This window comes from Heloderma suspectum, chromosome 2 (genome assembly GCF_057233095.1).
Source record: "Heloderma suspectum isolate Gila_16-S chromosome 2, 16-S_ref, whole genome shotgun sequence".
In the NCBI taxonomy this organism is placed as follows: Eukaryota; Metazoa; Chordata; class Lepidosauria; order Squamata; family Helodermatidae; genus Heloderma; species Heloderma suspectum.
The window spans coordinates 158366086-158384535 of record NC_139459.1 but is presented as its reverse complement, the minus strand read 5'-3'; the positions used below and the strand labels follow the sequence as shown (position 1 = coordinate 158384535).

Below are 18450 nucleotides of genomic sequence, written 5' to 3'. Positions count from 1 at the left end.
CCTCCCCACAACTTCATTTGTGCAAAGACTCCACCAGGATTCAACCAATGATCTATTTTCAAAACTAGGGCTATGGAGTATGGAGAAACTCTGAGCATGTGCTAAGTGCATTTCCCTCACTACTGAAGCTAGAGTTCATGCAAAATGAAAAAAAACCAATGACAAAACATGCAAAGGACTGGCTTCAAAGTGTAGTCATTTCCTTAGACTGGAATTGGGTGCACAGTGTATTAAACCTGCAGTACCATGCTCACACCTCAGGACTTATTTCTGAGTAAACATGCAGAAGATCAGGCTGCAAACCCCCCCACAAAAGTAACTTGTGCTGGAATCCTATGCACACTTTCCTGAGGGTAAGCCTCATAAAACATAATAGGGCTTGCTTCTAAGTAGGCACACATAGGATTGTATGACTGAGCAGTATTTATCTCCCCTCCACTTCCAACCCCTCTCCTCCTATTTTTATTAAAGCTTTCTGTTTATAGGAACACAGACAGCTGCCTTATACTGAGTCAGAACGTTGCCCCATCTAGCCCAGTATTGTTGACACTGACTGGCGGCATCTCTCCAGAGTTTCAGGCAGGATTCTTTCCTAGCCCTGCCTGGAGGTAACGGGGATTGGATCTGGGACCTTCTGCATTCCAAGCATGTGCTCTACCTCTGAGCTACAGCCCTTCCTACTGCTAGTTAATGACAACTGACAAACAAAGAACCCCAGATTCATTCCCCTGCAACTATGTGAACCCAGTTTTCATGAAGACTTGGATGAGGAGAAGGAGAAAAACCAACCCTTTTGTCTGTTTGTATAATGTCAAATACAGTTCACAACTTCTCTTTTCTACCAAAGAGAGTTTTCTTTGAGAATTACCCAAGATATGCTCTGGGTGGAATAAAGAAGAGATAGAAAGACCAGGATAAGGGAGAGAAAAAGAAGAATGGTGATTGTAAATGGAATGGGGGGAGAGACAATACCCCAAGCCAAGTGTCTCCTTTCAGAGAAGTAGCACTTTGGAGGAATGTAGGAGGCTGTGGAGGGTTTGTAAGGATTGCACAATATACTATATGAGGTGGCTGAGGGGTTTTGCTTGCTTTTTAAAAGTGTAAAACCTATTTAAAAGGCCCAGCAATTCCTCGATCATGATATCGCATAGTCCTAACCCTCCTTTTTTGAATAATCTTGAGGCCTGCAGCTGTTTAGAAGAACTTAAAGTGAAGCGGGAGAAAGCCGTTTGTGGAGGCTGATTTAATCTTTTGCTGTGCTGAAACAACTTAAATTTCTGCAGAAGCCAAAGGTTCCGGTTTGGGGCAGTAAACTCAGATGCTGTGTGAAATACCAGTATTTCACACACAGCTCTTCCTGCCCTTCCCTCTTCCTCTTCAAAAAGTTATTTCAAGCAAGCTCCCAGTGGTGGGCATATAAGATTAGAAAAGTAGAGGAAGAGAGAAAAAATAATGAGTGGAAAGAAAGGTGGCAGTCTCCCCTCTAGTTTAAAAGGATGGTGCATTCAGACTATACTCCCTATTAGTCTTCTAAGGGAGTGAGTCCTAAGGCCTCCTGCAAAGCTACTGAGCTCAGAGGGAAGAAGCAGACTTGTATTAAGGTAGATGATGGCAATTAGGGCTGCTCAAAAGATCCAGGGCACACCTCAGAAGATCTGGGGCTGATACCCAGGTAGGCTCAACATAAGAACGCTCATGCAAGGGCCCCAATTCTTGCTCTTACTTTCTATGTGGTGGGTAAAGAAGATGCAACAATTCTGTCTCGCATCCAGTACACAATCCTTGCACCCTACACATGCTACACTGAAAACATGCCTTCACACTCTTATGTATGCTCATTAAGATGATTGTGAGAATCTAGCCCTATTCAGTCATTCTTATCATGTGTAAGCTCTACATTGGAAGAAGGGAAACAGTGATGGGTTTGTTAGGTCAACCCCCTCCCTCACCTTTCTCATCACTTTCGACATGTGGAGGGTGACTGTCTGCAGAAGACAGCCTCTTCTATCTGTGGAAGTTCTCCACAGAATGAAATTACATTACCATTAATTATTTATAATCCCATTTATCATATAAGTAAATTTGCCAGAAAACAGATTCAAATACATTGGGGATAAGGCAGGATTGCCAACATTTTAATTATAAATGTCCTTTTTAAAATCAGGGAAATTTAATTATAAAAAAACGCCTGATGGCTTAAGACCAGAGTTAAGGCTATCTTATGTTGGCTGAAGGACCCCAAAGCCAGGAAATGGGAAGCCAAGGCTGATGCCTTAACTGACATTCCTGTGATCAGTGATGATGCTGTGCAATGTCACAAACTGTGTTTGCTCACAACTTAGACCACATGAACCCACACTTTTCCTTGGTCAGCAAAGGTGCTCCACATTGTCCTGTTCCTGTATTGCCTTATGAAGCATCTAGCCTTACTGCTAGAAGAGGGCTCTCTCTCCCTGTTTAACCCATCTTGCCAGCTACTGATGTAAGCAACAAACGTATTGGTCAACTCACAGGAGGATTCCTCTAACAAAACAGTAAGGCTGAGAGACTTCATAAGGCGATACGGGACCAGGACAACATGGGACATCTTTCCTGGACCCAGGCACTCCATCCTCTCCATCTGGATTTGGGCCTGAAAGACCAAGGAAACACACCTCAGAAACACAAATTGTCACCATTGGCTAGTGAATCACAAATTAGCCTTAATAATTGAGAAATGGAATCAAATACTCTCACACCAAACAAAAATTGCAGTTGATCCTCTCCACTCAATCCTGAATGATATGGAAGCTAAGGAGTACTGAGACTAATGGCAGGGTGGCTGAAGGAAGAGGTAACATACTAAGAAACAACCTGAGGGAAGGAGAGGTGTCTGGCAGAGGTCTGTGGGAAAGGATGGTAGAAGAGTCAAGGACAGGTTTAATTAAAGGTGCCAGTTAGGGGTGGGATTCGGTCTCCACTGACACCCTTTGAGTTCCATAGGTACTCGGACCTATACTGGAGTCCTCCTCCTCCAAGAGGTCTCAACTGGTTCTGACCTGGTCCTGAAAGAAAGATGGTAGGGCATGACATAAAGCTGCTACTGCAGCCACTATTCCAATTTTGTATTCTTCACTGAAGATGAATAAATTGTTTCTTATTTCTCAGATCTACGTACAAAAAGCACCTAACATGTAGATATTCTAATCATGGAAGATTAGCTCTATTCCATTTATCATTTAGTTCAGCTTAGGATAGAACTCTTTTATTTATTATAAGATATTAATATCTGTATCTCATATTCCAAAGCACATAGCACCCTATATTAAGGTTAAAATCTGGATCATAAAACACTGATAAGGCTAGGAATTTAACAAGGCTAAATCTTCTCGTGAACTTCCCCCATATTTTCAAAAGGTTACTAATTAAGCTGGCTCCCTGCTGCTCTTGAGGTCTTAGGTTTCTATTAATTAATAACGAAGTGTGTAAAATTGTTTTATGTGACTCTTCGTATTTTTATATTTTTTATCCAGTCCATGAACCTGTTAATACAATTTCCATAGTAATATATTTTTTATACTGGGGACATTTTCATCCTATAGAATAAGTATCCTACCTCTTGCTTTCCCTTTATTCCAAATAAAGTTCTTGTGTAGTGGAAGTTTTTCACAGTTTTTAAATAACTATTTCCTGATATGATTTTAAACTGCAGGTGATTACATATATACCAGTTATAGGAGCCATTGTGTGTGTGGGTGGGGGCGGTGTTCTGCTGTGGCCTAGGCTTGGCTTCCCCTGTCTTCAGTTCTCTAGTGACCCATGTACCTGACTCTTGACTACACAGTTATTTTTGGTCCTTTCCTCCTTGGTTTGGGCAGATTTTTGGCTTTCTAAAAAAAAAAAAAAATGCTTGTTTTTGAGGCACACAGCACTGAACTAGTGCTAGGCAACAGCACAAATTAAACTTATTTTTAAAATCTGGAACATTGCTCTGGGCATGGGGGAACAAGTATATTTGCAATTGTCACAAGGACCTCCAATCAGCATTCTACACCATTCTACACTACTGGCTTCTGCTGGGAACAGAAAGAACTGGTTGCTCCTGAGTTCAATTTGGGTAGCATCCAGCTGTGTCATCCCATTAGTGCAAATGACATTGTGCTAGTGGAAACTAAGTTCTGAACTATGAGCAATATGAACTATGAGCAAGAGAAGAATCTAACTAAAGTTGCATTTGTTCAAGTGTGGTTGCATGAGCAGTTGTACTTCATGGTTGTGCAACCCGTTGCGCATAATTCTTGTGCAATCCATTGTGCAACTGCTTGTGTAACAGAAAGATTCAGCTGAGCTCTGCTAGTGTTTTCTGGGTTTGCAGAATTGACACCATTGGATACTGCCCTTTATTTGGGAAGTGTTTATGTTAGTTCAAAAAGAGATGAGTTATGTCCACAGTGAACTTGCCGCTTGAGCAGATTATATCAGTATACTTGAATGTATTTACTTCTTAAATTTAACTTTTTTTTCAGCTCTGTTTTTCTAACTAAAAAAGAAAGAAAGTTAAATTTAAGAAGTAAATTTTTCAGCTCTGTTTTTCTAACTAAAAGATCTTCGTGTGGCACAGAGTGGTAGGCAGCAGTATTGCAACCGAAACTCTCCCCACGACCTGAGTTCGATCCCAGTGGAAGCTGGGTCCCAGGTAGCTGGCTCAGGTCGACTCAGCCCTCCATCCTTCTGAGGTCAGTAAAATGAGTACCCAGCTTGCTGGGGGAAAGGTAGTCACGACTGGAGAAGGCAATGGCAAACCACCCCACTATAGTCTGCCATGAAAACGCCAGCGAAAGCGGTGTCCCTCTAGGAGTCAGCAGTGACTCGGTGCTTGCACAGGAGGAACCTTTCCTTTCCTTTTTTCTAACTAAAGGTTCGATCCAAAGAACCTATGTAAGCTTATGGAAGGGGGCAGGCAGGTGGTGACTTCCCAACCCCTTCTCTCCTGGCAGTTCCCACAGCTCCCCCCAAAGTCCCAAGGCTTAGGGGACTCTGCTGAATGGAAGGACTGTAACATGGCGGCTGAGAGGAAAAGAGGATCCCAGAAATTGAATGAACAGGAAGGTGCCTCTGCCTGTTCTTTGAGGATCCTGTTTCCCCTTCGGCTGCCCCACAACATAGTCCATCCCATTTAGTAGGGTTCCCTGATCCTTTGGAGTGGGGGGAGGGGAGGGGGGCTACCAGGGCGAGGAGGGAGCAGGAAAGTCACGTCCTGCCAGTCCCTTTCCATGGGCTTTTCTCTGGGTCCAAACCACCACCTTGATGGCTTTGTAGTAAATGAGGCAGTATATAAATATAAATAAATAAATAAATAAATAAATAAATAAATAAATAAATAAATGCTGTAATCCTATACATACTTACCTGAGAGTAAGTCCTGTTTAACACAGTAGGGCTTTGTTGTTGTTGTTGTTGTTCAGTCGTTCAGTCGTGTCCGACTCTTCGTGACCCCATGGACCATAGCACGCCAGGCCTTCCTGTCCTGCGTTCTCTCCCGGAGCGTGCTCAAGTTCATATTCATTGCATCCGTGATGCTATCTAGCCATCTCATCCTCTGCCGTCCCCTTCTCCTTTTGCCTTCAGTCTTTCTCAGCATCAGGGTCTTTTCCAGGGAGTTTTCTCTTCGCATTAGGTGGCCAAAATATTGGAGCTTCAGCTTCACTATCTGTCCTTCCAATGAGCAGTCAGGGTTGATTTCCTTTAGGATTGACTGATTTGACCTCCTTGCAGTCCAGGGGACTCGTAAGAGTCTTCTCCAGCACCACAGTTGGAAAGCATCAATTCTTCGGCGCTCAGCCTTCCTTATAGTCCAGCTCTCACAGCCATACATTACTACTGGGAAAACCATAGCTTTGATTATACGGACCTTTGTCGGCAAGGTGATGTCTCTGCTTCTTACTATGCTGTCTAGGTTTGCCATAGCTTTCCTCCCAAGGAGCAAGCGTCTTTTAATTTCATGGCTACAGTCACCATCTGCGGTGATCTTGGAGCCCAAGAAAGTAAAATCTGTCACTGCTTCCATTTCTTCCCCTTCTATATGCCAGGAAGTGATGGGGCCAGATGCCATGATGTTAGTTTTTATAATGTTGAGTTTCAAACCAGCTTTTGCACTCTCCACTTTCACCCTCAACAAGAGGCTCTTTGGATCCTCTTCGCTTTCTGCCATTAGGGTGGTATCGTCTGCATATCGGAGGTTGTTGATAATTCTCCCGGCAATCTTAATTCCGACCTGTGATTCATCCAACCCGGCATTTCTCATGATGTACTCTGCATATAAGTTAAATAAGCAGGGTGACAATATGCAGCCTTGTCGTACTCCTTTCCCAATTTTGAACCAATCGGTTGTTCCATGTCTGGTTCTGACTGTTGCTTCTTGACCCTCGTACAGGTTTCTCAGGAGACAGGTAAGGTGGTCTGGTACTCCCATCACTTTAAGAATTTGCCACAGTTTGTTGTGATCCACACACTCAAAGGCTTTAGCGTAGTCAATGAAGCAGAAATAGACGTTTTTCTGGAATTCTCTTGCTTTCTCCATGATGCAGCGAATGTTGGCGATTTGATCTCTAGTTCCTCTGCCTCTTCTAAACCCAGCTTGTACTTCCGGTAGTTCTCGGTTCGCATACTGCTGAAGCCTAGCCTGTAGGATTTTGAGCATCACCTTGCTGGCATGTGAAATGAGCGCAATGGTGCGGTAGTTTGAACACTCTTTGGCGTTGCCCTTCTTTGGAATTGGAATGTAAACTGACCTTTTCCAGTCTTGTGGCCACTGTTGAGTGTTCCAGATTTGTTGGCATATTGAATGCAGCACTTTAACAGCATCATCTTTTAGGATTTTAAATAACTCGGCTGGAAGACTGTCATCTCCGCTAGCTTTGTTGTTAGTAATGCTTCCTAAGGCCCACTTGACTTCACTCTCTAGGATGTCCGGCTCAAGTTCAGTGACCGCACTATCATGGCTATCAGGGACATTCAGATCTTTCCTGTATAGTTCTTCTGTGTATTCTTGCCACCTCTTCTTAATCTCATCTGCTTCTGTTAGGTCCCTGCCTTCTTTGTCCCTTATCATGCCCGTCTTTGCACAAAACGTTCCCTTGAGATCTCCAATTTTCTTGAAGAGATCTCTAGTCTTTCCCATTCTGTTGTTTTCCTCGATTTCTTTGCAGTGTTCATTTAAGAAGGCCTTCTTGTCTCTCCTTGCTATCCTCTGGAAATCTGCATTCAGTTGGGTATATCTTCCCCTTTCTCCCTTGCTTTTCGCTTCCCTTCTTTCGTGAGCTACTTGTAAAGCCTCATCAGACAGCCACTTGGCTTTCTTGCATTTCTTTTTCTTTGGGACGGATTTCGTTGCTGCCTCCTGAACAATGTTACGGACCTCCATCCATAGTTCCTCAGGCACTCTGTCTATCAGGTCTAATCCCTGAAATCTATTCCTCACCTCCACTGTATATTCATAAGGGATATGATTTAGGTCATACCTGAATGGTTTAGTGGTTTTCCCGACGTTCTTCAATTTAAGCCGAAATTTTGCAAGAAGCAGCTCATGATCTGAGCCACAGTCAGCTCCAGGTCTTGTTTTTACTGACTGTATGGAGCTTCTCCATCTTTGGCTGCAAAGGACATAATCAATCTGATTTCGATATTGACCATCTGGTGACGTCCATGTGTAGAGTCGCCTCTTGTGCTGTTGGAAAAGAGTGTTTGCTATGATCAGCATGTTCTCTTGGCAAAACTCTATTAGCTTTTGTCCTGCTTCATTTTGTACACCAAGGCCATGCCTGCCTGTTATCCCGGTGATTTCTTGACTTCCTACTTTAGCATTCCAATCCCCTATGATAAAGAGGACATCTTTTTTTGGTGTTAGTTCTAGAAGGTGTTGTAGGTCTTCATAGAACTGATCAACCTCAGCTTCTTCGGCCTCAGTGGTTGGGGCATAGACTTGAATTACTGTGATGTTGAATGGTTTGCCTTGGATTCGTACTGAGATCATTCTATCATTTTTAAGATTGTACCCCAGTACTGCTTTTCCCACCCTTTTGTTGACTATGAGTGCTACTCCATTTCTTCTAAGGGATTCTTGCCCACAATAGTAGATATGATGGTCACCTGAATTAAATTCGCCCATGCCTGTCCATTTGAGTTCGCTGATTCCCAAGATGTCGATGTTCAATCTTGCCATCTCATGTTTGACCACCTCCAGTTTACCTTGATTCATTGATCTGACATTCCAGGTTCCTAAACAATATTGTTCTTTACAGCATCGGATTTTCTTTTCACCACCAGACACATCCACAGCTGAGTGTCCTTTCGGCTTTGGGCCAGCCGCTTCACTCTTTCTGGCGCTACTTGGAAATACCCTCTGCTCTTCCCCAGTAGCATATTGGACACCTTCCGACCTGAGGGGCTCATCTTCCGGCGTCATCTCTTTTAGCCTTGTGATACGTTCCATGGGGTTTTCTTGGCAAGAATACTGGAGTGGGTTGCCATTTCCTTCTCCAGTGGACCACATTTTGTCAGAACTCTCTGCCATGACCTGTCCGTCTTGGGTGGCCCTGCACGGCATAGCTTATGGCTTCACTGAGTTACGCAAGCCCCTTCGCCACAACAAGGCAGTGATCCATGATAAGTAGGGCTTACTTCTCAATAAATATGAATAGGATTGCACTTTAAGAGAATTGAGAGGAGTCATAGGTAAGTGTTTTCATTGTGGGAGTCCTCTTTACAAGTATTTCTTTCTCCATTTCCTTAAAGAGAAAAACTTTACATAATAAAGCAGCCTATCAATAATATCTTCACCACGGAAAATTAGTAAAATGGAAGAAAAACAATAAAGAGAACAAACAATAAAGTAAAAAATATTAGGATATGTTTATAAATGCTATAACTGAAATATAAAAATTACAATTAAACTTAGATCTATTGAATTATGTTCAAAATTAATCCCTCTAAGCTTCAAATACCTATTACACATTTAATAATTGCAGCTAGAATTTATTTTGAAAGACAATGGAAATCTATTGAGACTTTTAAAAATACGTGGTTTGAAAAAGATATGTAATATACTATTATTAGCTAAGGGCTCAGTCCTATGGGGATAGTCAGCCACCATCAAACTCGCAGGTGACCAGCTATCCAATGCAGGGCAGGTGGAGCATGGAGGGGATCTTCTCCGCGCTCTAGCCACCCTGAGGCTGGACAGTGCATAGGAAGCATCATACTGGTGCTTCTGTGGTTCCCTCCCCGCCCCCAAGGAGCACCCCCTTTTCTCCCATTCTGCGCTGCATGAGCCGGGGATGATGTGCACCTCTGGGAAGGGGACGGGGAGTCAGGTTTCTGGGAACTGAACTCAGAGCACCAGCTCCAGACTCATTTCCCATGAACCAACAAATCCTATGACCATCTAGACGCTTTCTAGTGGCCACAGGATTGCACCCTAAATTAACTTTATTTTATAAAACCCAGTAATTATGCACAACTTTGTAAGTTCTGGCAAAAAGTAATAGAGTATGTATTTTGATATTTGACTAATATAGGTTTTTCTATATTATGTCATTATGACTAAGAAGAAATATTAATGAATGTATAATAGACACAGCAAGGTGTGGTGGTAGAGAGACCTGCAGTGGAGTGTTTCCTATATCAGTTTGTAATATTTATATTCCTGTTACCTTTTTGTATTGTTTTCTCTGTGCATTTCCTTTTTTATTGTTTTTTCTGTATGTATTTATATAGATTATATCATATATCAATTTTGAAATGAGCATAAGAAATAAAACATACCTCAAATATAAAAGCATTATTCCCACAGATTATGTTACTTTTTTATTATTTAAAATATTTCATAGAATCATAGTAGGGTTGGAAGGGGCCTACAAGGCCATCGAGTCCAACCCCCTGCTCAGTGCAGGAATCCAAGTCAAAGCATCCCTCACAGATGGCTGTCCAGCTTCATCTTGAATGCCTCCAGCGTGGGAGAGCCCACCACCTCCCTAGGTAATTGGTTCCATTGTCATATTGCTCTAATGTATTTCTTGGCCACTTTCCCAAGGCGGCTTACAGCAATGAAATACATAAAAACAGTTAAAATATTAAAAGCAATAAAAACATCAAAAACAACAATAAAAGCCAACAATACAACCAGCAGCAACAACAGCCGTAACAGCAACAACAGCAGTCATATCAAGAGAAGGCCATGGTAAAGTAATATGTTTTTAAGGTAAAAGCCTGCAATGACCAAGCATGGCGGACCTCTAATTGCAACTTGTTCCGGAGGTGTGGGGCTACTGCAGAGAAAGCCATCTCATGTGTGGTCACACACCTAACTGCTCCCATGGATTGGCAAATGAGAAGGGCCTCTCTTTCTTGATTTTAAAGTGTGGGCAGGCTGATATGGGTGAAGGTGGTCCTTCAAGTAACTTGGTCCCAAACAGTTTAAGGCTTTAAAGATCAAAGCCAGCGCTTTAAATTGGGCTTGGAAACACACCAGTAACCAGTGCAGCTGGCACAGTATAGACATTATGTGATCAAATCATCTCATCCCCACCAATACTCGAGCAGCCACATTGTGCATGACCTGGAGTTTCTGAATGGTCTTCAAAGGCAGCCCTAAGTGTAGTGCATTACAGTAGTCCAGCCTGGATGTCACTAGTATGTGGATAACTGAGACAAGGCGAGCCAGATAGGGCCAAAGCTGGTGTACCATTCTGAGCTGGTAAAAAGCACTCCTGGACGCTGCAGCCACCTGGGCTTCCCCCGTTAGCTCAGAGTCCAGGAGGACTCCGAAACTGCATACTTGGTCTTTTAGGGGGAGTGTAACCCCATCTAAGACTCGTTGTAAACCTCCATCTGAAGTAGTTGGTTTCCCAACCCACAGTCTGTCTTGTCTGGATTAAGTTTCAGCTTGTTCACCTTCACCCATCCCAATACAGCCTCCAGACACTGGTTCAAGAGTTCTACAGCCTGCCTAGGATGTGCAGATGGAAGCGAGAGGTAAAGCTAAGTATCATCCACATACTGATTACATTTATCTCCTGATGACTTCCCCCAGCAGTTTCATGTATATATTAAAAAGTAAGATAGAACCTTGCAGCACCCCACAGGCTAATGGCCATGGGGTGGAACAGAAGTCCCCCAGCACCACCTTCTGAGAGAGCTCCTCCAGAAAGGACTGGGACCACTTTAAAACAGTGCTTCCCAAACCCAATCCAGATAAACTATCCAAAAGGATATCATGGTTGATGGTATCAAAAGTCGCTGAGATGTCTAGAAGAACCAACAGGGTTGCACTCCCCCACCATCCATTCCCCAGCTTAAGTCATCAACTGGGGTGACCAAGACTGTTTCCATCCCATAATCAGGCCTGAAACCTGATTGGAATGGATCTAAGTAATCAGTTTCATCCAAAACGGCTTGGAGTTGTGAGGCTCACATGCTCCAGAACCTTTGGCGGTTGTTATCTGAAACCATAGGATCTAAATTTGGTTCCTTCAACAAGGGCCTCATCATAGCTTCTTTCAAAGCTGCAAGGACCTCACCGTCCCTCATGGAGGCATTTACCACCTTGGTGGTCCAGACATCCATCCCAGCTCTGGCAGATTTCACAAGCCAGGATGGGCAAGGATCTAAAGGGCAAGTAAAGGGCCTCAGTCCTCCAAGCAGTTTGTCTACGTCTTCAAGTTGCACAAGCCGAAAGGTATCCATAACATGACTACATGGTGCCCCAGCCCCGTCCATATCAGACTGTGTTCAAACAATGGAATCCAAGTCATAGTTCTCTTCCCACACTGTTTTTAAAGACAAACCAGAAGGGTATAATCCAGCCAAAGTTAAGCTCTTTTATGCCTCAGTCTGAATTGGAGAGATCTAAGCATATACTTAACTCTCATTAAAATCAATTTGATGTCAAACTTTGGCTGGATCATGCCCGAGGTAAATTAATATCTAGGAACAAAATACTCTTGGTTTAAGAGAAGAGTTAAGGTACTAACAGTTCCAAGCTCCAGTGAATCTGTAAGTGCCTTACCGTTAAAGCAAAGGATTTTTATCCTAAAATTCCTTATTAAAAAAAAAAATTAATTGAATTATGTGAACCATCTCACTGTGGCACTGTAATAGTTAGCATATGTACTGTCCTTTGAAGTGTTGAAACACTTCATATATATAATCTCAGCAATATTTACATCCACCCTGAAAGGTAGGCTATTTTTATTATCTCCATATGATCCCTATTTATAGTTTATATAATCCTTATAGTTTGTCCAGTAGTTCAAAAAGCGTACTGTGCCTACACTGTAGACTTTTGGTTCTAATCTCCCATATTAGCCCAAGGTGGGAGAGGCTAAAATCAAGACAGTGTGTTTTACAACAACCTTAGAATATAGACCGCAGTTGGTATGTTACAGAACACAAATGAAGTGAATGTTATGCAGAGGAGATAATTTAAGGCAGTGAGCCAAGCCAGAATACAAATGGCAGAAATCTTGATAAACAGAGCACATCACTTGAAGACTGGGATGGCAAGCAGCAAGTGAAGCCAGTGTGTGACTCAGCCCCAAGAAGTGGTTCTTAGAGGTGCCAGCTGAATCTGCTTTGCTCCTCCCTTGCCTTTCACAGTTGGGGAAGGGGGTGGGGGGAGTCAGTGAAGCCAGCACACAATTCAGGAGTAGCCCCTCAAAGCACTGACAGAGTCCCATATTTGTGCATATGAGTGTTATGTGTATGTCTGTGCGTGTGTGTGTGGAGGGCGCATACCAACAGTGGGGGTGACCCTGCCCACTTTGGACTGTGGCCCTGCCCACTTTGGGCTGTGACCCTGCCCAGTGCTGTGACCTGTTTGCATGACATTCTGCAGATAAAATCGATCATATCTGTACTGACTTGGATGCCATAGTTGATACAGATCCAATGGATGTAACTTTGGCTCTTTCTTGTCCAGTTGTGGTGGAAACTTTTCAAATTGTGAGGCCTACCACTTGTGTGCTTGACCCTTGCCCTTCCTGGCTTATAAAAGCAGCCAGGGTGGCGTGGGGAGACTGGCTGAGTGGGTATGGGCAGTGGTGAATACCTCTTTACAGCAGGGTGTGATTCCATCTTGCCTAAAGGAGGCAGTAGTAAGACCTTTGTTTAAAAAAAAAACAAAAAACCCTCCCTAAACCCCACTGTGTTGGATAATTTCCAGCCGGTCTCCAATATTCCATTCTTGGGCAAGGTGCTGGAGCCTGTGTTGGCTTCTCAGCTCCAGGGATTTCTGGATGAGATGGATTACCTAGATCAATTTCTATCTGGCTTCAGGCATGACTAGAGGACAGAGACTACTTTGGTCACTTTGGTGGATGATTTACTCCAGGAACTGGACAGGGGGAGTGTGTCCCTGTTAGTTCTGCTGGACCTTTTGGCAGCTTTTGATACCATCAGCCATGGTATCCTTCTGGGCCATCTGTCTGAGACGGGGTTGGGAGGCACTGTTACACTGTTGCTCCAGTCCTTCTTGGAGGGGTAATCTCAGAAGGTGGTACTGAGGGATTCCTGTTTGATGCTGTAGCCCAGGGTTCTATCTCACCCCCGCCCTGCCCCGCCCCCCCATTCTATTTAACATATACATGAAACTGCTGGGAGAGAGAGTTTTAGAGTTTGATGCTAGTGAACCAACTGCACCCACTCCTAGAGTCTGAACTGGACACCGTCACACATGCTTAGTTACATCCTGTTTGGACTACTGTAACATGCTCTACATGGGGCTGCCTTTGAAAACTGTTCAGGAACTTCAGCTAGGCCAGAATGCTGTGGCCAGTCTGTCGACTGAGGCTGGTTACAGGAAGCACACGATTCCCTTGTTACAGCACCTAAAATTCAAGTTGTCATCTCTTATATACTGTGCAGTGCAATCAGATGCATGCTTATTCAAAAGTAAATCCCGTTGTGTTCAATGTGGGGCTTGCAATATGTGTATTTTTGGAATTTCAGCTTCAATGATTATATGCTTCAAGCTATCCCAATGCAAACACTATCAACACAAAGACAGCATAATCAGTGGAGCAATACACATTTACACTTGTTCAAAATCTGGACCAGCTTTTGAAGTGCCCATCTTCAGATGCTTTTGAAGTAAAGTGTCTGTCTAGTACATACAGCATATCGCTTCAATTTATACTTTATAAGGCTTGTTTTAGTTTAAAGGGTAGGCCAGAGGGACAGGATGTGATTAGAGAAGGAGGGGTGGACCAGTGAAGAGGAGCCAAAGCGAAAATATGGTGAGAGGAGTAATGGGCAGTGCCAAACAGGGCCCACTGATACGCGGTTGTCCAAGGGCCCAAAAAACCCTGTGTGAGCAACCATGGAGGACTCTGCTTGTACCACAAGCCGAGTTTGTTCCCATAAAAGTGCTCTGAGCCATGATGATTGATTATGGTGTGCTTGTTTGGAAAACCACTGACAGTGTTTGGCAGGATTCATTGTGGTGACTGACTTTCTTCTAAATACTAAATTGCAAACACAGCCTGTGTACATCACTGGGAGGAAGTTTATTCCCACAAGTGATACACTTGTAAAAGAGAGCCTCCTTCAGAACTTCTGATGTGGCAAGGGAAGTGCCCTGAGACATGCAATACTGAGAGAAAAACTGCACAAAACTGAAGGATAGAACAAATAAATAGTAAAAGAAAAAGAATGAAACAAAAGGGCATAAGAGAGTGGCTGTGTTTTAGCCTAGCTTAAGCTCTGAGAACAAGAGCAAGAAGAAAATCCATAGCGCTGCTGCAGCAGTCAAAAAAAAACTGAACAGGAAGGCAGGAACCACCCCACCTTAAGTGTGCACATTCAGGGTGGGGGAGGCTGCCTACCCAAATGCTAGCAAGTTCCAGAATGAGGCTCTGTGCAGATGCAGAGTTCAAATATACTTTTTAATCTGCCATTTTCCAACAAGGGGCTCCTTCACACTGAGCTTTTATCCTGTGATTGAGATTGCTCCTTCATGGAAGTTTGCAGGCTCTTTACATGATGCTGTGATCATTCAAGGTGTCTCCTGCACTAAATGCCCTTTGTTCCAATTTTAAATAGATTGCAGATAATGAGCTATCAAATTACCCCATTGTGCTCCGCTTCAGTTTCCTCCATGAAAAGAGTTAAAGTGGTAAGAAGAGCGAGATCAATGAAAGATAATGGAAGACTCGGATGCAGGGAGAAGGAAGGGGAAGGGGGTCAAGGGAAAGGAAGCACATGAAAAAGGGAGTCGTCATGATCCTGCATTTAAAATGAAAGTAGAAAGCCCCATTTTAAATGCAGGATTTTAGGCTGGTGTAGAGATGCCCAAAGTCTGTGAGGTTGTAGTAACACTTGGCATGCTTGTTTTCTGTCACTGTGATAGGGTGGTTTGGTCAGTGCAAGTTCAGATGACATGCTCCATTTGTGGAATCTTAGACAGAAACGGCCAGCAATTCTTCATTCTCTGAAATTTAACCGAGAACGGTAAGGCATGACAACTCTTCATATTTAATTATACAGGTGTTGTTGTTGTGTCTCCTGTTATATGCTGGGATCTATTTAATTATGTTTGTGCAAATAATCTTAAGCAGTTCCTGAACAGAACTGAAGCAAAAAGTGAGCATTGTTCCCTCTCCTGACACTATTTTTAAAAATCATTGTAGGGGAGGTTAGGCAGGAGGGTGCTAACCCTCATCATGTAGCTTGTACTAGTGTATCTGGGTTTTGAAGTAGTTCTAATTGCCAAATTAGACAATGGGTGCATTTGCATGACATGCCAACCCATCGTGGGTGACTAGCGAATGCACTGTGGAGGGATTTTGTGAACAACCCACAGTGCATTGGTTGTTTCCCCCATCATGGCCCTCCATCTGCCTCCATCCAGCATCCTAGGGGACTTGGTGGCAGAACCCATTTTGTTTGCTGCCAAGACCCCATCCCCACTCTGACCGCAATCCAAAATATAGGGGCTTGCCTTGGTTCCTCCCTTGTATGTTGCAGTTGCCAAACATACAAGGTAACAGTCAAGGCTACACTGTAGCAAGACTCTTTTGACAGCCTTGCACCTTGACAGGTGGGGAAATAGGGTGTAGATTACCCCCTTAGCAAGGGTGTCCCCAAGGTTCAATGCATTGCCATGAATCTTGGGGGAGCCTGATAAGAATCCCCACTTGCCCAAGCCCCCAGCAACAGGTTTTCGGAGTGCCCACCTCCTTTTTCTCTCCTTAATGCACTAACTGTTTCTAGTCTTTTTCAAGTGGATCGACACATTTCCCTGCTTTTCCCTCCCATTTCCACTAGCCACAGCAGGCTTTGACAGCTCTTTTGACAGCTATCAAACTCAGACGCAGCTAATAGAAAATGAGCAAAAAAAGGAGTGGAATGCACTTTTATATGTGGAAAGGGGCTAGTGCTGACTCGGGGTGGGATGGACTAGAAGGGGGGGCATCCCCAAGGGTTGGGGCAAGAGTTTAAATCCCAGGCGCCACCCAGCTAACTGGATCATCTTGAGGACTTTCCCCACCTCTCAAAATGCTCAAGATCACCCAGTTAGCCAAATGACTCCCTGAGATTTAAAGTATCACCTGACCCTTGGGGATCTCCTCCTTCTACTGCACCCCTCCCCAAGTTGGCAGCACTCCATTTTCATATAAAAGTGCACACCACCCCATTTTTCTCTTCCAGATGCAGTAACTGCTTCTAATTTGATAGCTGTCAATCTAGAAACACTTAGTGTGTTTAGGAGAGACACATGTCAGGCACCCTGAAAACCTGTTGCTAGGGACTCGGGCAAATGGGGATTCTAAGCTAGGTACCTTAGCTAGGCAACTCCAAGCTGGGCACCTTCAGGGCAATGCAATGAACCCTGGGGATACCCTTGCTAAGGGGGTGATCTACACCTCATTTCCCCTCCTCTCAGCTGTGCAAGGCTGTCAAAACAGCCTTGCTACTGTAGCCTTGACTGTTACCTTGTATGTTTAACAACTGCTGTCAGGGTGGAAACTGAGCCGATAGAACCCCAGAGCAGTTCTGATTCTGAGGAGGATCAGCAATCCATGGGAGAGGAGCCAGCTCATCCCTCACAGGCACAGCAGCTGGCAGAGATTCCTCCTGCCAGCATTCCTGAGATAGATAGTGACCCTGGCAGTGAGAAAGTGTGGGAGGGGGGCTTGCTAGACACTTGACGCAGACGCAGGGAGCGACGAGCGATGGAGGGTGTGGAAAGGAGGCGTAGCGCCCATTTGGCGCGCAAGCAACGGCCACGTCCCATGGACCCAAGGGAAAGAGGGAGGATCTCTCCCTAGCCCATAAGTTCAGGGTCTTCAAGTGATTCTCCTTCAAATGGGGACCAACTGCCTACCCGGAGCATAGGCTACTCTGCTGTTCATTGCTTAGTTGCTGGTGATTAGCATCTGAAAGAGTCATTAAGTTGTAAAAGGATTAAAGCCTTGAAAAGAATCCTTTCGTCTGTGTCTTGAGTTGGCTATTGGAGTGTACTGAAAGAGGCCGCTAGGGCGCTCCTGACAGCTGCAACATACAAGGGAGCAGCCAAGGCAAGCCCCTATATTTTGGATAGCCATAGCAAGTGTGCAACTGCAAATAACCAATTAAAGGGGGTGGATTTGTGCACATAAAACAGAGCTGGGAAAATCCGAAAAAATTCCTGCCCAATTTTTGCACAAAATTTTAAAAGGGCTTCAGCCTCAATTGGGATCAGAGTGGGAACGGGGTTTTTTGCAGGAGTCCAGAGGCAGCACATCTTTAGTGCCATTTGGGCACTATGGCAAAGGGAAAGGGTCACTGGAAGCAGCTTGGCTGTGACTGTGAAAAGCAATCATGGATGTGCTTGGGACGAGCGGCAGGGGTTTCTGCCACTCTTGCTGAGCAGCTCGCTGTCCGATGCCCTTTACCCATGATGGGTTGGTATGTCTGGGTTTGGAGGACACGCCAACCCATTGTGGGTAAAACAACCACTACAACAGACTATAGGTTCTCAGGGTGGGTTGTTTGGGAAAAAGAATCCACCCTGATAAAACCAGTCCAGGTTTGTACAGCATGCTAACCCACCATTGTTTCAGACAACAACCCATTGTGGTCAACTATTGACTGGGTTCACATGACACACTAATCCACCATGGGTGATTGCCCATGAAGGGTTAGCATGTCGTGCAAACTCAGATCGTTCTTATCAGGGTGGGTTGGTGTTCCCAAACCACCCACCTTGAGAACCAACGATCTGCAGTAGGTGTTTTACCCACGAGAGTTTGGCATGTCATGCGAACTCAGACATGCCAACCCATCGCGGGTAAAGGGCAGTGAGCAGCAAGCCACTCGGGAAGAGTGGGAGAAACCCCTGCTGCTCTTGCCGAGTAGGGCCGTGATCAACATTTGTGATCACGGCCAAGCTGCTGCCCGTGCCCTTTCCCCTTGCCTGTGACAGCCCCTTCCAAT

General features: G+C 44.3%; 1 protein-coding gene across 1 annotated transcript in view; it reads left to right on the top strand.

The window, feature by feature from the left end:
• STXBP5L (syntaxin binding protein 5L) overlaps positions 1 to 18450 on the top strand; it is a 285752-nt gene that overhangs the window by 50319 nt on the left and 216983 nt on the right. The window contains exon 4 of the mRNA XM_084835365.1: positions 15383 to 15483. Within this exon, the coding sequence (XP_084691491.1) occupies positions 15383 to 15483 (101 nt within the window). The remainder of the gene's footprint in view (positions 1 to 15382; positions 15484 to 18450) is intronic.